Genomic DNA, 25,422 nt, shown 5'->3' with positions numbered 1-25,422 from the left:
CCAGGGCAGATATGTCTGAGTCAGGCAAGGGGAAATAAAAAAAGAAATATTGCTCAACTGCTGTGAATTAGGTCATCATTTTGTCAGTGATCACTGTTTCACTTTTTGAGCAAATGTATCGAGGCAAATAACATACAGGGGGGAAAACAATGAGATGTCAAGTAGTGCAAACCCAGGGGGACGATGGGCATGAGACAGGAATAGTGTCCCGAAGAGGGAATGTTGACGCCTGGAATGATACAAACATTCAAACAACGTGCATTTGAATTTGAGTTTCTGGCATATTTTCAGAAAGGAATGCCCACAGAGAACAAAATGTGTTGATGTTATGTAAAATGTTGATTGTACTAAAAGTTGTTATTTATTTGTCCTCATCAAGTTGATTATATGCAGAACCATGATATCGCCCCTTAGGTATAGCCTACATGAGGCAGGTCACAGCCCAAATTGACATAATTAAACCAGCAGGATTAAAGTTCAATCATTAATCAAGATGTCCTGACCACTGGGATTTGTCTCACTTCTTAATGTCTGTGTGTGTGTGTGTGTGTGTGAAGGCAAATAATTTACTATGGAAAACTATTCTGTGTGTGTTGCGCGGCTGCTTCTAGATCTGTCGCGCTTTCTCTGTTTTTCCCCTCTCTTTCACCTCATTCCCAAATAAACAACACCACTCAAAATATTCATATACTGTAATTTCTCAAACACGCCAGAGACATCTGGAGAATAGAGTTGGATTGTTGACTGAATATGTCCCTGTTTGCAGTTGGGATGGCTTTGGTCTTTGTTCAAAGAGCAGTTCTAATTAACATGTGTACAGTAATTCCAGTCTTGTTTGCTTCAATTTAGCTTCAGCAAGCATGTGACTGTGCACGTGTTTTAGGGGTGAGAGTTTTAGTCTTTATTGTAGAAATGTAAATGAAATTGGGGCGTGCACTCACTATTCTAGGAACTGTGCACTTTTAGCTTGTTACACTATTTGACCAATTCATGTGTCTTTTCCTTTCTCTGCTGTTTTCTTCATTAATTATTTGAGAATGCCTAAGTTGATATTTGTGTGGTATTTTTACCATCCAAAAGGCATGCTACTATGCATTCCAGAGCAATGTTTGTTTACTTGGCAACATGCAGCTGCAACAAAAAGGACAATACCACTCAACTTAATAATTCATATATAGTCCTCCAATGGCCAAGGGAAGACAATTACAGACATTACAGACATCTGTTCTAAGATATGTCCTTTGAGCTGCTGTACAGTACACTAATAAACATCTTGGAAGTTCCTACATTCGTATTATCTGGGCTGTTATTTTAAAAATAGAAACTGATATTAGTGTTCTTAATTTTGATTGTATGGTTAAATACAATGAACTATACCTATATACTATATGCTAGTCTACATATCTTCATTGCCAAAGCTGTGATTTGGGCTTCTTTCAACAATACAATGTAATTTGGTTATCCCTACTAGTTGATATTACAGATCAGCATGGGACTAATGCTGTTATCAAACAATTACCATATCAGATGGTATGTGTAGTTGCAGTTTTCTAATTAGCTGCAATGTTGACTAGTGTTGACTTGATATGATTATGGAATTTACTTGGAGATTCATGCTCAGTATTAATCTAGTTTCTAATCATATTACATGTTAAAATGCATTTATACACTACAATTACTAATGCTATTGCTCTTTTCCTTTGCATGTGATGACAATCAGTATCCTCCAGGCAATTGGCATGGTTAAAGCAGTAGTTTTAATATGTTTTCGATTGAGTGTCGAAGGTGTAAAAGTTAGTGCATGGTGTGTTTTTTAACACTCCAGTATAAGACACTGTTGGTAGCCAATTCATGGTTCAATTGGCTCCAATTTTTGCACAATAATGTTTGATTGCAATCCACATATTATGGCATTCCTTTTGTGATTGGATATAATTAAGATTGCATGGTCCAAATCACTCTTAAGCTGTTTTTGGTCTGATTACTTATTAATTAATTATAACCAAACATTTATTGTTGGCCATTTTGAGTTTAAAAAGCAATTTGATAATGTTTTTCTCAAGGAAATACCAGTTTTGTGTTTGTCTCCTTTCTGTCCCTCTACCTATTGTTGTGTTAAAGGGATTAAACATGGATTTATGTTTTTGTCTTTTTTCACAATGTGTGTGTTGACCCATGAGGCTTACTGAAAGTACTTTTCACCCTCCAGGTGCTATGCATCTTCTCAAAAGAATGTCCTTTTTTATTCAGCACAGTTTAGTAGATGTTGTTCTGTAAGGACCAAATGTATTGAGGTCTATTTTCTCAGATGTCCTACTGTTTTTATGTATAAAAGATTCAGCGCTGCCCAGTTTAGCTTACTGTAGAATCTAAACCCATGGTGAAAGCTCACTCTTGAAATATTTAGTGTACTTCAGGAGGTCTACAAGGTAAATAAATGGCTAGATTTTTATTTAACCTTACTTTAACTCTTAGCACTTGTGTGTTATTGAAAGCTGCATGGTAGCATATCCTTAGCAAGTACACTACTGCATTGGTTATGTCTTTGTACCTTTTGGATGTTTAGTGATATGGTATTGTTGCTGAGTACCTCTCCATCATGGACTGCCTGTGTGATGTTTCTTGAGATGTAGTAGATTGACATGTGTACTTCGAAGAGTGGAAGAGGATAAGATGATGAAATAAGTTTATTGTATAACTGCTCTTAGTCTGGACAAACGGTTTTCTGATATCAGCGAAACTTTAAAAACAAAAACACACCAAACAAACCTACTGGTGAGAAGACGTGGGTTTTTTAGCAACAATTTCATCCACATTTTAATGGTGCAACCAATCAAGTGATTGGCTGTTTGCATGTCACTTGTAGCCTGTTGCATTATCAATGTATATGATGATAAAGAAGCACAAGGTGAACAGTTTTCCTCCATCTCTGAAATGCTTTACCGCTATTCAGAGCCTTGAGTCACAGTATGTCGTCTTAAAAGGCCTAAAAAGCCCACAAGTTTGTATAGAAAACGATCGTGATGATGTTTCAAATAAATAACTAGTACTAGTACATGTTACTGGATGAAATGCGTGCATATGCCCATGCTCGTATGGTAAGGGCTTATAGAACAGAGAAGGGAGAACTGCAGGATTGGGGCTGTATTTTCAAATTCTGCAGTTAATTATTTATTTTTTCCATAAGATTGCCTACCCAGGGGTACCACTTGAATTACAATGTGCTCCAATTGTATTATATCCCAAGCGAGGACGGAGGGAGTTGTGTGCTGTACAGACTGCACAGCCCCTCAAGGCAAATACGGAATTTGTGGTGTTGGGCTTGATGAACAAAATTGATTTTGCCTGAAAGGTTCTAACCAGCACAAACCTAGAATGTCTCACGCTGATGGGATGGCATGAGGATATTACTGTGTATGCCAGTATTACATGCTGTTAGTCACACAATCACAGTTGTAAATAAACTCACATGCACCCACTCATTAGTAGATTTATTTTGTGTCCTATTTATAATTGATTGATTTAAGGTGATTGAACTAATCCACTCTTATTTAACACACCCACACAATTAGCCTTTTCTGCTGTTTCAGATCCCTTCTATTCTGAGAGAGTGGAAGGCCAAACCCTAACCCTGAGTCAGGCGCTCTTCATTAAGGTCAATCAATCAGAGACTAATGCCCCTCCTGGGCCTGTGTGGGCAGAGCTTTGTCAAACTGCATAATATTCACAACCATTGAACCCTGGATTAGGGCCACCAAAGGCAATACAGTGGCATGTTCAAGACTAGTTGTACCCTCCTTGAAGACAAAATAGTTGTCATCAAATATTGGAATGTCCTGGAAGGCGCATTTGACAAAGGATGATATGACATGTGCCCCGTCTTATTGCTTGATGCCCCAAAGTGGGGTCAAACTAATAACCTCACCCTTTGTGGGCGAGGTTATTTGTTGCCTAAGGTTGCCTCTGGCACTGATACGCTGTCAAAATCAACTTTCACATTGCATTACAGGCTTAAAGCATGACCCTAGAATTGAGGAAAAGACTTAACTCTTTCATTAGCCTTCAGGTAAGATCTGTCTAACTGCTCCATGCAAACACATCATAAAACTACAATACATCTGTTTTCCAAACCATTTTAACTTTTCAAATTTAGGATACGTTAGGATGGCTGTTTTTATTTTACCACTACCATTTTGTTGGACTACATTTCAGTTAGCTGCACAGGACATAAAGAAAAAGCAAAGAATACATTGGACCCAGCTCTAAAAAAAGTACTTGTTTCTTCAAAGAATTGAAAGAATTGTAATAAGATGCTGCATTGATGCTGTCAGCAAATAGTCAAAATCGTTGAACACTACACCAAATGCCCATTAGTCAGTCACTCTGCTCAGAAGCTGACTGTGCTCTGTGAACTTTCAGAGGGGGAAAATAAGGAAGAATAATAATAATAATACAAAAAAAAAGGTATTGAAGAGGATCATATTTGTGAAATATCATTTTAGTCTTGTAACATAGAATATACTGTATGTGAAGAACATTTATTAATGAACGATCTACAAAGGAAAAAGTCACTGTGATCTGCTATCGTTTATTTAAACATGTTGTTGAATACATTTGTTGTACCAGGAAGCTTTGAGGTCCATAAGCTTTGATTGTGACATCAGTCACTTTGTGCACTTGTCAGACATATTTTTTGCAAATATCGTCTAATTTGTGCCTTTAAAGCAAACAACAAACAACAAAATCATTGATAATGTGGTTCAAACACAACAAAAGTCCCCAAAATGTGAAGCTTATTGAAAGAACTGACACTCACAGTCATTTTTGTGAGTTTCTTGGAGGATGACCTCAGCCATTGCCAATTACTTTGAAAGCCTCTCAGCCTTTGTCAACCCGGCATTTGCAACTCTTTCTACTCTGCCTATGCCTGAATCCCAGTGATAATTACAACCTGACAACCTGTGTGGAATAACAACTGAACGGATTAAAGGATGTTTCCCCCTCAGGTTCTGTTCTTTGCATCTTCCAATGTTAAGATCCACAGTGTATTGAGCTGTGTTGTGATCCTTTTTTCCCTCTTAAAGCTTTCATTTCCGATCAGTAGATGTTAACCATAGAATAACCATAATACAACAAGGATACAATAGGAACAGGGGATGGTTTATTATTACTATTGCTATTAATACTATTATTTTTCACTACAATGTAAAGTCCTGCACCTCGCTGGATAGGGCAAAATCACGGCTAGAAGAAGAGATAATTCAAAAACGTTGTTTGAAGTATAACACAGTTATAATGCAATAAATTATGAAATTATAAAAACAAAACAAATCCCAAGATTACCAATTTTGTTAAAGAAATTTGGGGCTCCACGTGCTATATATATGAACTATCTGAAGTCCTCTGGTCTGTGTTCAGCAGCTGAAATGTCAAAATTGTATGCTTCACTTTGTCTGTTTTTCCTGGTGACACACTTAAGTATTGATTTTTGCAATACCAAGTTGAGAATATATGCTTACATTCAATAATGTTGGCATAGGTGGACTGTTAGACAATAGATGAATCAATAATCAGCAGCAGAACTAACTCTAAATAAATCTATAAAATATAAGCTAGAGGCGATACATGGAATCAAATGTCATGTTACATTAAATCGATATATTAAGCATGGCTTAATGTATTTTTCTTTCATCATGGCATTCTTTAGGATATGTACAGGTACAAGAACTCTTTTTAAACTTTCATGATTAATGTCATGATTTTAGAAGGTAATTTATTTGGGGATCTTGCTTGTTGTAAGCCAGCTCTGTCAGATTGCTTTTCTTTTATTTTGAGCCACTATTGTCAGTCTTTCTCCTAGACATTTTTTTCTGTTCTATATTAATCACTTTTCCCATTTTTTTTGCATTTATTTTCTTTAATTGCACTCCTTCTATCTCACCCTTCGATCTTTCTTTTTCTTTTTCTGTAGCCCAAAAATCTCTCTTCCTTCCCCATCTTTTTTCTTTGTCTCTTTTTTTATACTGCAAAATCTTGTATTTACTGCTTTTTCCTGCCAGCTGCAGAAGGAAAGTAGGTTATGCTTGGTGCTTGCACTCTCATACCTTCCATGTTATTATGCATCATTTGACAGTCTGTCATCCTGCCCCAGGATTAGACTGGCTGAGGAGAGACCAAACACTGCACCTTTGCTCCGTACTATTAGCACTTGTAAAACTCGTCGAGAATGCCACAGAGCCACCTCTTAAGGATTTTCCCCTTAGAGTTATCGGTGAATGTTTAGTTTATTTACAACTTAGGTGACACTGGAATGCAACTTAGAGTGGGCCAGGTGCTGAAGCTAAATAAGCTTTTTATTTCATTGGTTTTGTTGATCCTTAGGATGGAAAGACTAAACTTGAATTGCTATTCGCTAAATGTTCCATTACAATAGGTGGAAATGGGGATATGATGAAAAACACTCTTTGCAGTAAATTGTGAGGCATATGTTGCTGTTTTGCTTTGTGTCTCTACTCATTGATTCATGGTATCTTTCTGAATTGAACAATATACCATAAGTCAACTTTAAAATGAATGGCTTTATTTCTGTACTATTCACATTATTATCAGGAAATCAAAGGCAGTTAAACAAATATGTTTTTAAAGTTTGAATCATATGTACAAAAGCATGTTTTCCTCGAGGTGAGATTGGAATCTGATGGCTGTTTAATTTTCTTTATGCACCTCTGGTTTTGTCTCTCTTAGTCATAGTGGATGATTGTTGTAGCGATTCAGCCTCATTCTGTGCATACATCTTCATAAATCTGTAAACAAACCTCAGTCAATATTTGTCTAACTGAAGAGCTCGAAGCTCTCTTGTAAGCAAAGGTCTAAGATGGTTCCAAAATGTAATGGTGTCTTGGGTGTTTTTTTGTTGTTGTTGTTTTTTTTTGTGGGGGGGGGGGGGGGGGGGGGTTGCCATGCATGTAATCATTTTGTTCAAATCTGTATCAAAATCATGTATATTTTCCACGTACCATACCTCCCATTAGAAAAAAGTTATTTTAATCACATTGACCTACTTTTTGGATATGCGCTACACCCCTAATTAGCATTAAGCGTTCACTCGCTGGTTGGAAGGCTCCTGGCATGTTTTTATATTGTCAACTGATAATGCTGCTGTTCATTTGTTACCTGAAATTACTCCCTACAGGCAAATGCTTCTGTCTTGTACCACTTGGATTCTGTCACAAAATGCACTGCAGTCACCTCACACACACACACCAATGATGAACTCTGATTTACACCTTATCACAGTTTCTCATTTCGGTCCTCGATTGGTCATGCCTTCTTCCAGACGGGCCTTTATTTCTGTCCTGATCTTCTACGTGTCTTTTTGCCCTCTAGAACAAGATCATCCTGGACCCTCTGACGTTCAGCGAGGCTCGTTTCCGTCCCTCTCTGGAAGAGCGCTTGGAGAGCATCATAAGTGGTGCCGCGCTAATGGCCGACTCCTCATGCACACGTGACGACCGCCGTGAACGCATTGTGGCTGAGTGCAATGCCGTTCGACAGGCCCTGCAAGACTTGTTGAGCGAGTACATGAACAATGTAAGTGTCCTCTAATTTATAATTATAGTTTGATACTCACCAGCTAACTGCAACCGCACACTTGCTCATTTGCGCACCTCAGAACAACACGCATATATCATGAAAGCAGACACACGTGCTGCTGATCTCCTTTGTCTTCTCTACTTTGTCTTGACTACACTTCTCTCTTTGTCAACACATTCGCTTGTCAGACATTTTTGGTAAAATGCAGAACCAAACACCTCGCTCATGATACTTTCACCTGCCATCAAGTGTTACACCTAAAGCAAAAGCCTTCTGTTTAGGCTAGCTCAGCCTTACTCAATCCAAATTATGTCCTTTGTTTGACATATGTGTCATTGTTTTTCTAGGCAGTGCAAATGCTATAGTGCAAGCCGTGTTAGTTAGTTCTTTACCTCGAATTGCTCTTTGCCGACCCCTTTGGTGTTTTTGTTCTTAGAGTAGTGCGACAGGTGCAAAGGTGGGAGGAGATGAGACGGTGAAAGGTAAGCTGTTGGTGAAAATGAGCTCTTTGACGTGCTTAGAAAAGATGTCTGTGGACCAGGTCTAATTTAGCATCAATTTGTTGATAACTTCATGTCCCCATTATTATGGAAATGATACGTTTGTATATTGCAACTCTTAACCTATTGCGCAACAACAGTATTTTCCTTCTTGGAGAAGCCGCACTGCACTTTTCCTCTCCGTTTGGTGAGCCGTTTTCCTCTTGCACCACTGTGACTGGCACAGCTGTTTAAAGGTTATGAGTCTGGCCAAGACAATAATTAATCGTCACACACATCCAATTTCTATTCTACTTCAACAGACCCTTTTCTGCATATAGAGCTGTGAGCTGTTTCTACATTAGCAAAAGTAATAGATGCACTTGGATACACTGTTATTGACCTTGCACACACATTTTGTTCTTTGTGCTGGATTTTGCGATAGCGCCATTAAACAGGAGCCCTAAAATTTCTGAAATGTTCTATGTGAAATGTTTTATCATTTTAATAGCAAGTGTTAGACTCATCGTTGCATTTTTTTCTGCAGAGAAAACTGTTGACAGAATACTTAAAAGTATAATGCACATGCATTTTGACTGTGTACCTGGAAAAAAAAACTCAATACAAAATATAGAATAGAATATTCAAGGGTTCACCGATAAAACAAACAACTCATTCAAGTTAATTAATCACAATTATACCCATGCAGGTGGGGTACTTTATTTCAATCAACTGATTAAAGACAGCCAATTAACAACAACATGGTCATATGCAGCATAACCTTAGTTCAAACATACATGGAAACTATAACTCCTGAGTAAATGACTTACATGATAATAAAGAACAGCTTTCTCTGTGTTCATTAAAGAAAGCTGAAGGATATATACATATATATATATATATATATATATATATATATATATATATATATATATATATGTATATGTATATATATACACACACACAAATAGTATAATTATCTTATCTTATCAAATTAAAACAAATTTTAATTAAATTAAATTTAAACAATACATTGCTTCTTTTTATAATAGATTTTTTCAAGGTTTTCATGGAAATATTATTAATGTAAAGTTAATATTGAGACACGATCAACATGGCAGCCTTTCAGGTGCCCTTAACAAAGCCCTAAATCACTGAAAAGGCAGCGCCAATAACTTCCGCAGTGGGGCACTTACTAGGCCAGCCTGAATTCTTAGATAACATCTACTGCGCCTCGATTGTTGGTGAGTTATTGCTGTGTTCAAAATGACTGTAATGTACCCATGTGTTCTACTGAACTGGGACTCAGAGTCCACATTGGTAATGTTAGCCTCAGGTAATATAGCCATATGTGGAGGAAGAAGCTCAGGAGATGTTAATACTTTTACTGTGATGCTGGTGGTGAATGGAGAATTAACAGTTATCTTAATATGTTCTCTTAAGACCATGTTACCCTGTCTTTTCTTTTCAGCTGTTTAGTGTTAGCTTTCGAAACCATTACACGGTGTTTGAGAACACCTTGCTTCCTGTTGCTGCCTTTTTGGCAGTGAGAACTGGTTCTCAATTGACTGATCTGGTTAAATAAAGGTAAAATAAATGAATAAATAAAATGGTGAAATGAGAACTTGCAGGATTTAAATGTGGACATGGTGATCTTTAGTGGGCCATCAGTACTGCTGCTGTGTCAAGGAGGGAACCAGAGTGTGAAGGACTTGATGTCTCCTTAAGGACTACGTTAGTATCTCATTCACCACTATGAAAATCTAGGCCATCCTGAAAGCAGCTCTCAAAAACGCTTTTTTTAGTGAATGTTAGAAACAACCACGATTCAACCACAATATTTAAACCTGCATCATTTAATGTATTTTAAGTTTTCTTTGATGACCAAGATGAAATCTTAATGATAATCCTTAGAATTTCTTGCATGTGCGACCTGCTGGAACTGTCTTCTAACGATCGATTCAGTGTGTATTAAGTGTCCGTTGAGCAATTAGCAAGCCAGCTGTCTATTGATCCCTACAGTATCGCATCCTCTACTGGCAAAAGGCCCTGTGTAATACTATATAATCTTCAACCTAATTATGTGTACTTGTTGTGGCGTCTGGGCTCATAAAATAGTCTAGAAACAATAGGGTGCTATTAGATAAGGGTCCTTATTAGATTAGAGATCCATCTGGTTGTAATAGAATATTAACAGCAGTAGTTCTACACTCGACGTGCATGTGTGTGTCTGTGAATGTTTGGGGGAATGACCTTCACTTATTGTCAAAGCATGTTTTTATTTGTTTTTTTTTATTGTACCAGTTTTATTGTTACCAGTTCTCACAACTTAGAGACAAAAGGTAACATAATGCTCTGCTTTTAAAATATATTTGATATTTAGAAAACAATGTGAATGGTAATCACTTTAATTGTTGACAATAATGTCATTGGTCTGTCTTTTTTGTCTTGTTTTACTTGGGAAACAGACTTTGTAATTAGGATTACAGTTATTTTTGAGATTTAATATTATTAGTTGCAGCCAAACAGGAGACATTTCTAGTTTTGTGGTTTGATTTATAGGATCAGTCTGTAAAATCACTGAAGAAACATGAAAATGAGTTTTGTTTAATGTAAAAAAAAGGTTTTGGCTTCTGTGATGTGTATAAACGGTATGGCTCTTTTATTCATAAAAAACGTGCATGCCATATTTTCCTCATAGTATGGTGTAAAAGCCACCAAGATCTCCTCCTTTTACTAACTCTCTGAAAAAAAAAAATCATGCGTGTGTTCATGAACACTTAGATGCCCTCTCCCCCTTTTAAGGCAAAGCAGCTTTTTGCTAAAGTAATTGTGCCCTGCTTCATTAGGCCCGTGAGTTGTGTTTTAGAGGCTACAGCTGGGAGATTGCTGACAGCCCCTGGCTGTCCTAGCAAAGAAGAAGGAGTAAATCACAGAGACACAAAAAACTAAATGCTTCCACTTCTCAGCTCAGCATCCCCTGTGAGGATAAAACAACAAATAAGAGTGAATATGGAAGATATCGTTACCAAGCCTGCTCATGAAGTGTGTTATTTAATAAATCATATAGGTGCATAAAATAGCAATATATCTCTTAAGAAATTAATGCTTGTAAACCTAACTCCTCTCTAAAAACAGGAGTATATGACCTTAACTCGATAGTGATGCTTTTCTGCGTAGCACAGTAGGAAGAGAGCATCTTTTTTTCATTTCTTTCTCAGACATTTTCATTCATTCCTTTATTTTTTAAGAGACATTTTAAATCTCAAATAGTCAGTTTCAGTGACATGTAATTCATAGGCATTACTGTGTCCCTGACTGACATTTTGCTTTAACATTTTAGTTTTGTATATAGTTTTACTGCAGTCCAGGCAAAAAAATAAAAAATTGCATATATATAAACAACCTCAAATGGTTGAAAGTTCAGGCACCCGGGGATCAGTGAATCATGTCATTAATGTCATATAACAGACTTTGTGCTGGCAATTTACATCTCACTTTGTCAAATACAAGACATTACCTCCAACTGATCGCTGAAGGGAAATCAACCAGTAAAAAGTCCTACCATAGTGTTTGTTTGTAGGTCCCTGTAGGATGGGATTCATAAGTGCTGATGCAAACTCTAATCTTAAAACTTGCACACTATGCATTCCATACTGGTAACAACAAATGGTAACACGAAAAAGCCACAGACTGAACTGGCAAGTGACTGGATCCAGTCTGAACTCAATTAGACATCCTTGTAAAAGTACAAACATAGCCGCTGAGGAACCATGATAGATTTTGGATAATGAATGGCGTCTTTGTCAATGACGTAGATTCCAGCTGCAGAGGATATAAATAGCTCTCCATTCAATATGGAAAGTATTAGTTAAAACCATTTTTTGTCACAAAAACATGGAGACACAGGCTTCCCCCACAGCTAAATGTTATCAGTTGCCACTCTGACAAGGTTGCTCCTGGCTGTACAGCAAAAGTCCTTTTGTTCAAGTTTTCTGAAGTAATGTACACATTACCTTGCCTTTATGTTTCCTCCTGCTTCTACATTCAGCCACACCCCCCTTGCCCCTGCCCACATACAAATTTTTATAGGAAGCTTGAACCACAGCACAAGGTTAATCAATGTGGTAGCTGGCAATAAATTAGGTTCAAGTGACAGGAGAATGTCCATACCTGTCTCTGTTGCTGGTGATCTGTGATTGGTGACAGCAGGCTCGGCTCCCTGGCTGGTGCTGAATCATCAGGAGCAGCTGATTTAGTTAGGGCAGCTCCGACAGGGCCAATCTATCAATTGATCTTGGGAGTAATGCATTACCAGCTTGGGTCAAGTGAGCCTGGGCAGAATATAGCCACAGCCAGAAACCACGGCAGGTGAATACGAGCATTTCAGCAGGCCTGTGAGCAGTAGAGAGAAGGATTTAGGGAGTGTGATAGCAACTGCACTAATCTCACTGTTAGCTAAATGTGGCACATCAAACTAAACAGAGGTTGTGAGGTAGGATGATCATCAGGGAGAGACTGATGGCCTTCTTGCTCACACAGCTCCTCTGGGAGTTGCCAGAATGCTCGATCAACAATTGGAGTGACTGATCACATACTGTAAAATGTTTCAGCTTTGTGTGTTTGCTTGTACTGTCCACATCAGATCATATCTTCTTGACCTGCAAATGTCTTTTTTGGGGAAATGAAGATACTTGAGTTAGGACAAAGACTATAAGAGAGAGATAGTGAGGGCAGGCAAAGCTACTGAATTTTGAGCAATGGAAGGGAAGGGAAGGTGTGGGTAGTGATCAATAGTGAGCCCCTGGGCTAAAGGCCATTATATACTTATATATTAAAGAATAACTCTTTAGATGTCTGAGAGAAGTGAAATCCCCCCTCCCAACAGTTGGGCACGTGTTGTATTTTATACCATTTTTTTTTTCCCCAACAAAACAGATAATCCACCTGCTGTGACCATTTTCCTTCTGCTGCTACTGTCTGTGTTCACAAATGAATTGCATCATGATACCATCTACGGTGCTAGTTGATACAAAATAAAGTTTTGTAGAAGAGAAAATATTAATGAACCCCTAAAAAGCTTTCTTAATTATTTTTTTTTGTTTAGGCACAAGTGAAGATAAAATCTGCCTGTTACAATTAATGAATGAGGCCCTGTGGTTGTGTAAAACTCCTCTTCCCATCTGAGACCATCTTGTCTCAGATGGGAAGCGTCAGTCTTGCAAGATAAACCACACAGAGTCAGCAGTTGCCCACACTGTCTCTCCTCATTGTCTAGAAACCTCCTCACAATGAATTTGTACCGAACAAAACCCAACACTGCCAAGGTACCGCCACAAAACGCAGAACAAGCCTGCTACGGTTTTTAATCATTCTTGTGTTTACAGTGCAACATGATCTCAGTGTCACTAAAGTTTGAAGAACAAAGCTGAACAAAACAGACCTGATCAATACCTCTTCCGTCCCCTAGCGCCGCTGATGTGCTCCACTGTCCATCACCCTAAGCTGGCTGAAGGGCACAGCTGTAACAGATGCAAGGAGGCTGAATTTACCTTGACAGGGTTTTCTAAGGCTAATTGGCTGTGTGGGGGGCATCAAAAATGATGGCAGTGATAGGTTCTATCAAAGGGGACTAGGTATTACTGTCGGTCACAGTTTATGTCCATGTCTTCTATGTTTGAATCTAAACTATTGCTTGTGTCAGTCAAGTGATACGTTTTTTTAGAAATGTTTTTTATCTAGAAATGCTGTAATAAGAATACATGCAATAGCTCAACAGTAGCTTAGTGGTATAATTGTAGCCTTGAGAGAGTGCATTCTTAGAATAGCCTTAACGCTGAATTACTAGCATAATAATGTATCTAGTGTGATTGCAGAGACAGATCATGCTAATCAAGGGTGATAAAGAAAGTCATTGGCCAAATGGTAGATGTAAACAGTGTTTGGGTAGACTTTAGGGATTTGGGCCGCTTAAACATCTGTTGTCGCTTCTGAAAAACAATATAAATGTATATCTTGTATCTGACCTTTGAGTGGTGAGGTGAGGGAAAGCTAACACAAAAAGTAAAAGAAGGAAAAGGATGTTTCAGTCTGTATCTTTTTCACTCACATTCTTCCTGTTTGTTTCCCTGAGAGTGTACTTAATCTATACTTTTTCTTGTTCTGTCCGTGTTTCTCTTCGTATTATTTTCTAAAAATATACTTTCTGCCATCTGGAGTTTAAAGATCTGCCACACGCCATAGCTCAAACTTATGACAATAAGTAACAGTGCACAAATGTACAGTGATAGCTAGATCTCACTGCTGGAAATATAAATTAAGTTTATATACTCATATTAAAAAGTGAATTATTAATAGAATGGCACAGCAGAGTTTAACCAATAAGCAGTATACAGCACACCAGTAGAGATGTGTGCAGTGAGTATCCACTCGAAGGAGGAAATCCACCAATATCCAGGGTGTTGATTAAATACAAATAACTTTGAACAATCAATGATTTGTGTGTTCCTGTCCATTTCTTATCCTCACTAGTAGGCCCTAGATGTTCCCTTATTATTCTAAGAGAAGCATATTATTTCCTTGTTACAACCATGTAAATGTTGCCACATGATATTCATTTGGTACTGGTTTTAATGTCAGAGTTCATCAAAATCTTCATTTAATGATTAGAGAGCAAGTTTGCAGTTATTCCCTTTGTTTATTCCTCTCTATTTTTCCAATTGTCCTCACATCATGGTCCTTCCAGACTCAGCACTTACATCCCGTTAAGTGTCCCAGGCCAGGCAATAAATCATTGGTTCCCCACAGCATTCCATGCCCTCCCTCCCATCTGTCAACAACTAATGCGCCACACGACAAGCTGCAATCCACTGTGCACAAACCACTCACTTTGAACAACGTGGCTTTCTCAGCCATTGAAGGCTGGCTCAAAGACATAGGCCCTGAAGAAGATTGACCAGAAGGCCCAGGTAAAAACTGTAAGTGTATTTAAGGCCCTCTGGAGACTCGACAGACTCCTTTATTCTTACTATTCAGTCTGAGAACAAGTTGGAGAAAACTGAAGCAACATGACCAAAAGCTCAAACAGGCTTACTGCTGTGAAACATTCACCAAACAACCCATAAGGTGTAAAGATTATCTCTTCTTATGCTGCAATATCGCCAAGCCCCACTCCCATTTATGTATGGGGCCCTTCATTTATATTGGATTACATTCCTTTGAATGTTCTTTCAATGCCTTTGGACACAATAATTGTAGCTTATCAACCATGAAACAAGCAGCGCTGGTATTGTTTTCACATTTTGAGTCTGTGTGTGTCATCCCTGCAAAATGTGGTCCTGTAGACACTTACTGTAGCGGTAACTACCACTGAAGCGGTTTTCAGTGTTTGGCTGTGGACAGATTGTGTGACTGTGATAGTGACACAACCGTGCAAGTTACAGTTACAAAACCTTACAGATGTGTAGTTGAGATCAAATGGAAGGCCGAGTTTGAAGATGAACATGGTCCCAGCAAGGGGGCAAAGAAGCCCTTCGTTCCCCCAGTTTACACCCCTGGCCAGATTTGGCATCGCAGTGTGATCCCATCAAAAGATAGAGTATAGTTCTTTTCTTTTTCTCTGAGTTGTTGTGCCTATTTGATTATTTATGATTACCCATGCTCTTAGTAAGAATTCTAAACATTTTCTAAGTTAAGTCAAGAAAAGTTTATTTGTAAAACACATTTCATCAAAGTGCTTTACATAAGGCATAAACATGTCATTAAGGTCAAGGATGAGTTTCTCAAGGTTTTATACAATTCAAACTCATTTGTGTTTTGCAGGTACTGCTTATTTTTACACCACTGTACCGCCAATAGCTCTGCCTGTAGGCATTTAATTTAGGGGTTGTCCGTCGATCCGCCCAGCTGTATGCATACTGCAATTCAAAAGTTTGGAATCGCTGGCCACAAAAGCTTTTTTCATGCTTTCATTGTCTTTCATGATTTTAGGTTGTAGACAGTCAGCTTTACAAATAGATGTTATTTTGTATGAAGAGTTTGAAAAACAAGTCGTGTTTCGTACATTGCAAACACAATGCTGTACAATGGTTCAACCAGACTGACAACTGAAGGGGCAGAAAAAGGCAAAGATCACTCTGAGCAAAAGTTGAATTAGAATAGAAGAAAACCACCAGTTATTGGTAAACTAAACAGTTTAGCATCTAATTGTGTGCAAATTTAAATAGGAACAAGGTCCTGTTTCAGTGTCAAGTGCACAATAATGCCTATAACAAGCTGAAATATAAACAGGTATGTTGCTTTAGCAAAGCTATTCTTCACAATGGAAATAGAAGCTCATTGTATTGGAACTGGATCACAGAATATCAACTGAAGACACTAGAAACTCACAAATCACAGTTTTAACCTCTTCAATCTAGTATCGAGTGCAGAAGAAATAAAAACAGCTACCCCAATTATTTAGAGCCCAAATGCACCGTTTAAATAATGATCTAGGCTCACTTGCTTTTCTGGGTTGGGAAATCAATAGTATGGCATGGAACAGTATGGGGACATTGACTAAATGTAAGTTTTAATAATTCTTCTTTGTGGGCCAAAACTATTATAAAGGTAAATAATACATTTGATGTCTGAACTATATCTTTTTTGTTTCTGTCAATTTAGTCATTATGGAAGGAAAGAAGAAAAACTTGCTTATGTGCACTTCTGTGCAAGGATGAACTGATTTTGATGTTTAAAAGTCATGTTCACATGACTTTGGGTGAATTTCTTCACATTTGGCACAAACATGCACTTGGACTCAAGAGTGAACTGACTGAAATTTAGAGGGCAAAGGTCAATATGACCTCACAAAACACGTTTATGGCCGTAACTCAAGAATTGATATGCTAATTATGACATGTTCACACAACATTTTGTTTGGATAAAATTATGTAGTAATGATATTTTGGACAGGTGTGGATGTACAGAACAACTTAACTGGATGGCCGAGGCATACAACCGAGAGGCGGTAAATTTATTTGGCCATGCATTTCTGTGATTTTGCCAAAACCCTCTTAAGATTATGCTTTTGATATAGTGCAATTATCCTGTTGAAAAATATGTATGTGAGAAATGCTGTTGCCCATGCAGTATCTGCAATAATGCTTAAATACAAGGTCTACTGTGCTTGGTAGGTATTATAGAGTGTAATGTTTGCCAAAAAGTACTTGCTATTCAATCTGCTCTTTTTAAAAAGGCAGCATTAAGACAAATAGAGAGCGAGACAGAATGACGAGGATGGAGGGAAAGCGAAACAAAGTCCAGAGCCATTTTTGTGGTTTAAATGTGTTTGAAACAAATCCACAAAGGACACTTTTAATAATTTCAGTCTTATATTAATATTACTATATCAGTGAAGTGGTTTTAACAAGTGGTTGTGGAATATTTGCCTCAATCTAATCCGGACATCTGCTTACCCCTAAATGCTTATCATTCAGTTTAGATGTTGTATCCATAGCCTCAGCTTCCTGTTTTGAGCTGACATTAGCAGGAACTGACATGGTCTTAATGGTACTGGTGAATATTTTTGAGGGGCAAAGCATCTATCCTTTAACTCCCCTAACCTCTGTATCAGATAAAGTTTTGCTTGGACAGATCAGAGCAATTGAATCCTGCATGATTTTGCAGTGTTTGTCAAAAGCCTGCCAAATTTAAAATCCCAAAACTATGATTATCAAGATCTGTAAGAAAAAACCCACTAATCCAAAGGTCATTTGGACTTAATCATTGATGTAAACTGGACCTAATGATTGTTTGGATCCTCACACTGTATTACAAAGTTTATTTTCCCCTAAGGTCTATGAAATGCTCTTTGTAACACCTCCTCGTGCATCTGAAAACAACACGATACGGCTCTTGTCTAGCCTGTGTGCAAGCAGTAGCTATAATTTCACCCAGAGAATACTGCCTGCCATGCTCTCCATTCCAATTACGCTTAGCTGTGGCTCGAAAAGAAACGGAATCCTCTGTAGGCGGAAGCAAGCAACTATCACATGGCTATCAAAACGCCCTCATGTCACCATCTCCGATTGAGGTGATCAGATAAATGAGACTTTAATTGGGTTTTTAGGCTAAGTCATATTAGCAGATGAGATAGAATTATCCAGAAACGTATTAATGCAATAAAAAGCTCTCAGATCTGGCAGCTATATTGCATTAGAAAGCTGCCTGCCCTTCTCGTGTTTTCCCCCTCCCTCCACTCTCCTTCAAGGGCTTGCTGTGTTGAGCACCGCTAACATGATTGACATTGATAGCTGGATCAAACTATAGAATCAACCCTAATATCATTAAGTGAGCAGACACGAAAGCAAAGACCTGGGCTCTAACTGTATTAACCGCTACATATGTTAGGGTTATGGATGCAGGAGGCTAAATGCTTTGGGAAATCAAGCATGCAAGCCACAATTTCCCTGTGTATGTGTGACCTTTGTGCCTTTGATGTGCAATGCAAAGTGCATGTGCAAATCCATGTATACGTGCACATGCTGGCTTATGCATACTGATTTTTCTTGATGTTTTTACTTTAATTAGGCATTATCGTCAGATCTGTTGTCATTGCCGAACGAACACTCATTTAACATAAATAATCTCTCTATAGGTCAACAACCGCTTTTTGAGGAAAACGGAGTTAGTCATGGAGAGTGTCATGTAGCAGTGAGCAGTAGTGCATTCTATACTAATAACACGCTTTTCAACTAGGATGCTATCCCCACTATTACTGCCAAATGCTTTGGTATCAGTGAGAACAATTGATGAAATAGCTTCTAGTCATCATCCGCTTGCCAGGCTACACATCCCCGTGTTTGGGCCAGCGGATTTGACCATCTTTGTGTTTGTAGTTAAACCCTCAATGCCAACCTGTCAGCCATGTCATCCAGAATCCAAAGAACATCTTTTTGATACTGTTGGTTTTATCTTCATCAAGGTGGAAGTACTTAGTCTGCATTAAATTCAAATACAGAATGTGGAATTTATCAAATTTTAACTTTAAAAAAGTTTAAGAGTCATTGTGGAGCAGTGACTTAATTGTTCCATCACTCACTAACTGCATAGTCTCTGCACGTTAGCCACAATAATCTAGATTGCAAAGGATGCCGTCTGAATGATGAGTCATCTATTTCACTTTTAAACAATGTTTTAAAAATAATGTTAATTCAAACTGTGTTTGTGATTGAGCTGAACATATTGCTCTATGTAACTAACAGCTTCATTTCCCAGTGAAGGTGTCCCACAGTTCAACTCATTGCTTCTGCGTTTCGGTACGCTCATCAAATAAGATTCACTTTTCAGTGTTTTCTTCCGTGTTTCTTTAATCCCCAACCCCACTTCTGTAAGGTAAATACAAGTTGCAAATAATTGTGAAGTTTAATCAACTTCTTGCATTTGTGGACTTTCCAGGCAGAATTTCTGACCCGGGTCTTGGAAAGCTAATTTGCAGAGAAGCACAGAAATCAGCATGCAGTCTGGCACATATTAGGTTTTTTGCATCCATTATTCCTCTCGTTCCTATCTTACTTAGACTTATCTCTCTTTCTGTCTGTTCAGTCACATCCCTTTACCCTCACTTGCTTCTCTCCTCTCTGTGATTGAGCCGCTTTGTGAAATGTACTGGTGCCCCAACACAAAGCAATTCCCCTTCTCATGGGAAACATCCGACTGCCCTTCGTGGCGTCATGTCAGACGTTTATATTGAGTTTCTGTTCTACTGTCTGCTTTTGATGATGTATACAAGTCTGGAGACCCCTCTAAATTCCATAGTAATTGTACTACTATCTCTCTACTATCGTTCAAGCTTTCTATTGGTCCAGTCCAAAACAAGGGAGACCCTGAAACAATGGAAATAGTTAGAAATGATTCTTGCAACAATGCAAAAGTGTCTCTCTCTGTGTTTGCTGTCACAAGGAGCAGCATGAGCAAGTGTTGTAAGCAAGTAAGTAGGGATGTGGCACTACACTTATTTTTCACATTATCTCTAAATTATTATGTCTATTTAGTTAGAATGTGTGAATAAATGTTCTCTTAATTTAGTTTTTATTTTTATTTTTGATTACTAGTCAATTTTAATTCATCCAGTGACTTCATTACGTTCATCGATGAAACCGACAAACAGACGGAGCTTGTATCATATTGATCCTTTGCCTCCCTCTCATTTTTATTATATTGTTACTCTGCAGCAGAGTCAAATTTCATTACACCCTCTGGATCCATATAACAGCACAAACTCATCTTCGTGTCACTAATAAAGTGATTACTTGGTCGGAGAAAAGGTCTGAAATGCTTTTTCATGGCTTCTGGGTGATAATTCCCTAAAGTACAGGGAAAATATGGGTGACTATAGTGTCAGGGAAGAATGGGTGGGGGCCGTGCTGTTTGAGGAGGCTTTATAGCTCCCTGACCTTTTAAAGATATAGATTGTTGTTCTGTTAAAGCATGTACTCTATACACCCAGTTATTGCCTGTTCTTTTCTAATGCATTATTGATTTTGTTAGCTTTATTTCTCTATTTAAAGGCCAAAAAAGCACTTGCATTTGTATCTAAGGGTGGGCATGAAAAATGAGTTATTTTCTGTTGAATCAGGCCTCTCTTTACTATGCAATTTGAAGTTTAGAACGGAACTTGACATGAATCAACACTGATAGGTCACAAATTGACTTTAATTTTTGCTGCCACTGAATTAGGATGCTTTGGAATTTGTCTTTAGTAGATTTTGAACAACTTGATTTTCTTCATGGATAATTAACTTGGTCATTATTGATGTATTTCTTTGTTTATAGGAAAACAGGGTTATCATTTAACAAAATGAAAACATTTAAATAGTTTCAAACAGATCTTAGATACACAACTTGACAACTTGCACTAGTGTGCACTAGTTTACCAGCTCGTGGTCTTGTTGTTTGGTTGTTGCTGCAAATTGACTCTCCAGAGGGCCCTCCCACACGATCACACTTATACACACTTACAGTCTCATATGCTTACACAAAAATGATTGATTCCTGTGCTTTATGTTGCTTCTAAGAAGTTATTTATAAATGAATAACATTTTCGACAGTACTGTTGCCTGCTTACTGCTTAGTAGCTTCTCACCAATCAAAAGCTCCCACATTCATTTGAAAACCTCCAGAGACCCATTATTTTGTTTAAGTGTACACAACTGAACTTAACATATTGATAAACAGAAATTAAATGTTTTCATTTCAAAGAAAACACGAGTTGACATAAATAAAACATGTTTGCAATATACTTTTTATGATTTTCACATTCATTTAAATAGCCTATATAAAGATTAATAAATAGCTTTCTCTAGCTCTATGTGGCGTAGTAGGCAAAGTGAATCTCAATAAAACTACTGAAATTCCAGTTTGTCGTTGGCTACTTTATGATAAACAAGCCAGTTCCCAGATTGAGCTCAACCCATATTAAACTTTAGTTCTGCCTCCATTTGGGCCTTCTTCAAAAATCCACCTTTGAATTCTCCTAAATTTAAGGTAGTGTTAAGATTTTGAGGCTACCATCGGGCCCTTTTAAGCTACAGTTCAATATGTACTGTATGTCACCCAGTAAAATTTGAAATCCATTGCACGCAGAATCGTACATTTTGAAGCACATGAGGCATACTCTTTTATGGCAACATAAATATTAGCACAACCTTCACTGCAACATGCTGGTATATTACTGACCTTGCATATTCTGTGCTGTTTGATAAGGAGCTGCATGAAAGTGAGCTTGGTGTTAGATGACGTGTTGGTGTTTGGTAAAAAATTGGGTCTTTGGCGCTAAAAATAGACATTCTCGTAACAAGGGCCTCATTTTTCAAAGTTCTATATCCGTGTTTAAGACTTGCCTGTATACACAAGTAAGTATGTTGGTATAAATCAAACATAATGCATGCACACCTGTATGCAGTGAACAATGATGAATTCTACCTGTTCTACAACCATCTGCTTGTGCAGAAAAAGGCTAATTTGCATAAGGAAACACCCTCAATTGGACTTACATAAACAATGTCCTTTAAAAAGACCTAGTCTCCTGACTGTAATGCGACTGGTGAAAAAAAATGGAGCTTCTGAGAAAGAATAGGAGCAGCTTTAAACAAATAATTAGGTTGAGGCACTGCTAACCCTAACCCACCCAAATGGATATTCTTCATAAAAACACCAACAAATACATATAAACAGGAGAACAGGTGAAAAACACAGTCAACACAGTGGTTCTAAATATATGCATATTTGGACAAACAAGAGAAAATGTATCTATTATACATTTTTTACCACACAAAACTATATGTACCCAGCTTTAATGAGGCCGCAGGTCTGCTACTAAGCACACACTAAATGCCTGGTCTGAATGGGCAAAATTGCAGGATAATGATTCATATTCATATTTACTATATGTTGCCCAACCAGCAGACGCAATTTAACATTTGGACCTTTTCAAAACTTCCACAGTACATTTTGCTGAGATGAAGTTTCATAGTACATATTTCATGTACCTGATGTGTCTTATCACAAGGCGCTGTACACAGACTGTAGTCTAGTTTAATGGGAGGCCTAATACATTGTTCAAAAAGGTAGTGTACTCTCTTGCTCCATCTGTCATAGATTTAAGTGTAGGAATACTGCAGCGACTAAGTCTATCCTGGACATTACTCAGGCCAAGTCTTGGACTGAAACTTTACATTACATTACATTACAGTCATTTAGCAGACGCTTTTATCCAAAGCGACTTACAATAAGTGCATTCAAAAAATAATATTAATTGAATATAGGTGCATATATATATATATATATATGCACCTGGGCACCTAGTGCTGGGCAACGATTAAAATTTTTAATTGCGATTAATCACATTGTTATGCGCATAATTCAATAATGAATTCAAAAGTAGTGTATTGCGCACTTGTATTTTAAAAGTACTGCTATATGAACAAAAGTGCAATAACATTTGGTTTGCAAACACTAAATAAATAAGGTGCTTTTTAACAGCAGTATTCCCTTTACACAGTAGCAGTTAAAATACAGTTATAATGATTCTGATAATAGATATTCAGCCGGTGTTCACAACTTTATTTTCATGTGTAATAGATGTAATTTAAATATACACCTTGAAAACTGCAAACCTATCTACGTCATGTTCTTTTCTTCTTCTTTTTTATGTTTGTTAAATTCTCAGTAGCGATAACTAAATGATATGCTTATTATACATATTCCAAACAAAAACACTTTAAAAACTCTACAAAAATAATCTAAATTAATCATTTCTTTTTTGTTTTTTTTTGGTATTTTGGTCAGACACATATGCCAAGCTGAGTACCGTGTAATATGTGTGGTATTAGTTTTAAATGTATTTTGGTACATAGAGGGTGATAAGAAGCTGTGCCTAGAGGGACTCAGGACCCATGGGGAATGTAGGTGAAGGAACCAGGAAGAGACGGAAGAGACGCCACACAAACAGCTGTTCACCGCTACCAATGCGTCTGTTGTTGTCGTAGTTATGGCAGCTGTTGCAAATTGAGGCATTCAGTTAACAGGATCCCTGGTTAAACCGTAACACCGGTTCTTGTATTAAAAATGTCCGCTTAATAATAAAAAAAAAAACTGCGTTAACGCGCGATTAAATAATTGTCGGAGTTAATTAATTAATGCGTTAACTTGCCCAGCCCTAATAAATATATATATATATATATATATATATATATATATATATATATATATATATATATATATATATATATATATATATATATTCTTTATAATGTATTGCACGTTTGTGAACCATGTTGCAGGCCGTTGCCCTCCAGCCAGGATACAATTTGGCACTGTCTTCTGGCATTAAACAACTGCACTTATTGGCCTGATTGGGTCTGATAGGCACACTTTGTAAAGCCATAACTGCTTCACCTGGGGTCTAGTTTTAATTAAATTTTATGTCTGTGTGCAAATTGTGGGGGGTGTGTGTGTGTGTTTTTTGAAACAGTGTGAGGTCCAATGTAGCTTTTACAATTTTTTTTCTTTGCCTGCAGTTTTCCTTATCTCACATTAAGCACAGTAACAAGTCCTTCTTTTTCTTATTCCCTCCACCTGATGCTGTTCTTCAAGTGCATTCCTATCATCAGAGAATACTGAAATGGTGATGACCTAATTTGCATGAGAGGATTTGTAAAATAGGGACAGAATTGGAGTCTTCTGCTGTTAATCTTTTAGTGTGTGGTAATGCTGCCCTATTATTAGTTTGGTGAAATGTGGTGATCTGTATTATTTAACTGTCCCTGTCCCTATCCCAATAATCCCAAATTCAGAGCCTATCTATGATTGAGCGATTGCCTCCACTCGGCTCTCAACCACTGGTGGTGGTGGTGCTAACAGTGCAAACAAAGGTAGCAGTGCTGGCAGAGCTAACAATGGGGAATTGGAGGGTGGGCGATACGCTTCTGCGACAACACTGTAGTTCAGGACAGCGTTATGAGCGCAGTGCAGCGTATTGGGGATTATCGAGCCAGAGGGGTACACACTGGGAATCACATGTACTAACATGCCCAGCTGGGTGAGCAAAGTACAGAGAAGCTCAGATTACAACACACACAGAGGGAGTGACTTAATTCTCTGCTCAGGTAGACATTACGCCACTATATCTTTAAATAGCAAATAGTCCTTTGCTGCTATAATAATTTTAATTTTACTTTCAAATGTAGCACCTTTACTGACATATGGTTTGGCTTTTACTTATAGTAACAATGAAATATCTGTCTTTATGCAGTATTTGGAGCTACAGAGTATTAATGTGATAATTGAATTTCAGTGATTATTATTCTTGAGGCTAAACATTCACATAACCCCCCCCACACACACACCCACACACACACACACACACACACACACAAAGACAAAGCACGTGCAGATACCATTAAGCAATATACTTTTCCATATTCACTTTGCCCACCTACAGCTTTTCTTTTCATCTCTACCACTTTTCTGACCAACCTCTATCCACTTCACTTTGTGCTTATCCATGGAGGCACTACTTAACCAAGTGTAATCATGTATGATCAACATAAATGGAGCATGTGAAGATTCCCAACACTAAGTATGTGAAAATCCGCCCGAGGATGTGTGTTGTCAGTGAAACTGGAGCTGTCAGATAGTTTAACCTTACAAGTGCCTTGGCTCGCAGCACAGTGAAACTCCAGAAACAGTCTGAGGCACAGCTCAGAACGGCAGTGAGCTTGGCCGTAAGTAGGACAAGAGAACTCTCCAGGCTGGTGTTGAAATTGAAACGGTCCCTCCAGGAATTTGCAAATTTGCAACCCAATAATTT

At 37.8% G+C, this 25,422-nt stretch overlaps 1 protein-coding gene across 1 annotated transcript in view; it reads left to right on the top strand.

Annotated features, from left to right (window-relative positions):
- ctnna2 (catenin (cadherin-associated protein), alpha 2) overlaps positions 1 to 25,422 on the top strand; it is a 298,901-nt gene that overhangs the window by 78,743 nt on the left and 194,736 nt on the right. Inside the window, exon 7 of the mRNA XM_068727434.1 lies at positions 7,387 to 7,590. Coding sequence (XP_068583535.1) covers positions 7,387 to 7,590 — 204 coding nt within the window. The remainder of the gene's footprint in view (positions 1 to 7,386; positions 7,591 to 25,422) is intronic.

The sequence above is a fragment of the Cebidichthys violaceus genome, unplaced genomic scaffold (assembly GCF_023349555.1).
Source record: "Cebidichthys violaceus isolate CVI_PGR_0920_01 unplaced genomic scaffold, fCebVio1.0.p SCAF_4, whole genome shotgun sequence".
In the NCBI taxonomy this organism is placed as follows: Eukaryota; Metazoa; Chordata; class Actinopteri; order Perciformes; family Stichaeidae; genus Cebidichthys; species Cebidichthys violaceus.
The sequence above is the reverse complement of the archived record's forward strand: the minus strand, read 5'-3'. Positions and strand labels throughout refer to the sequence as shown.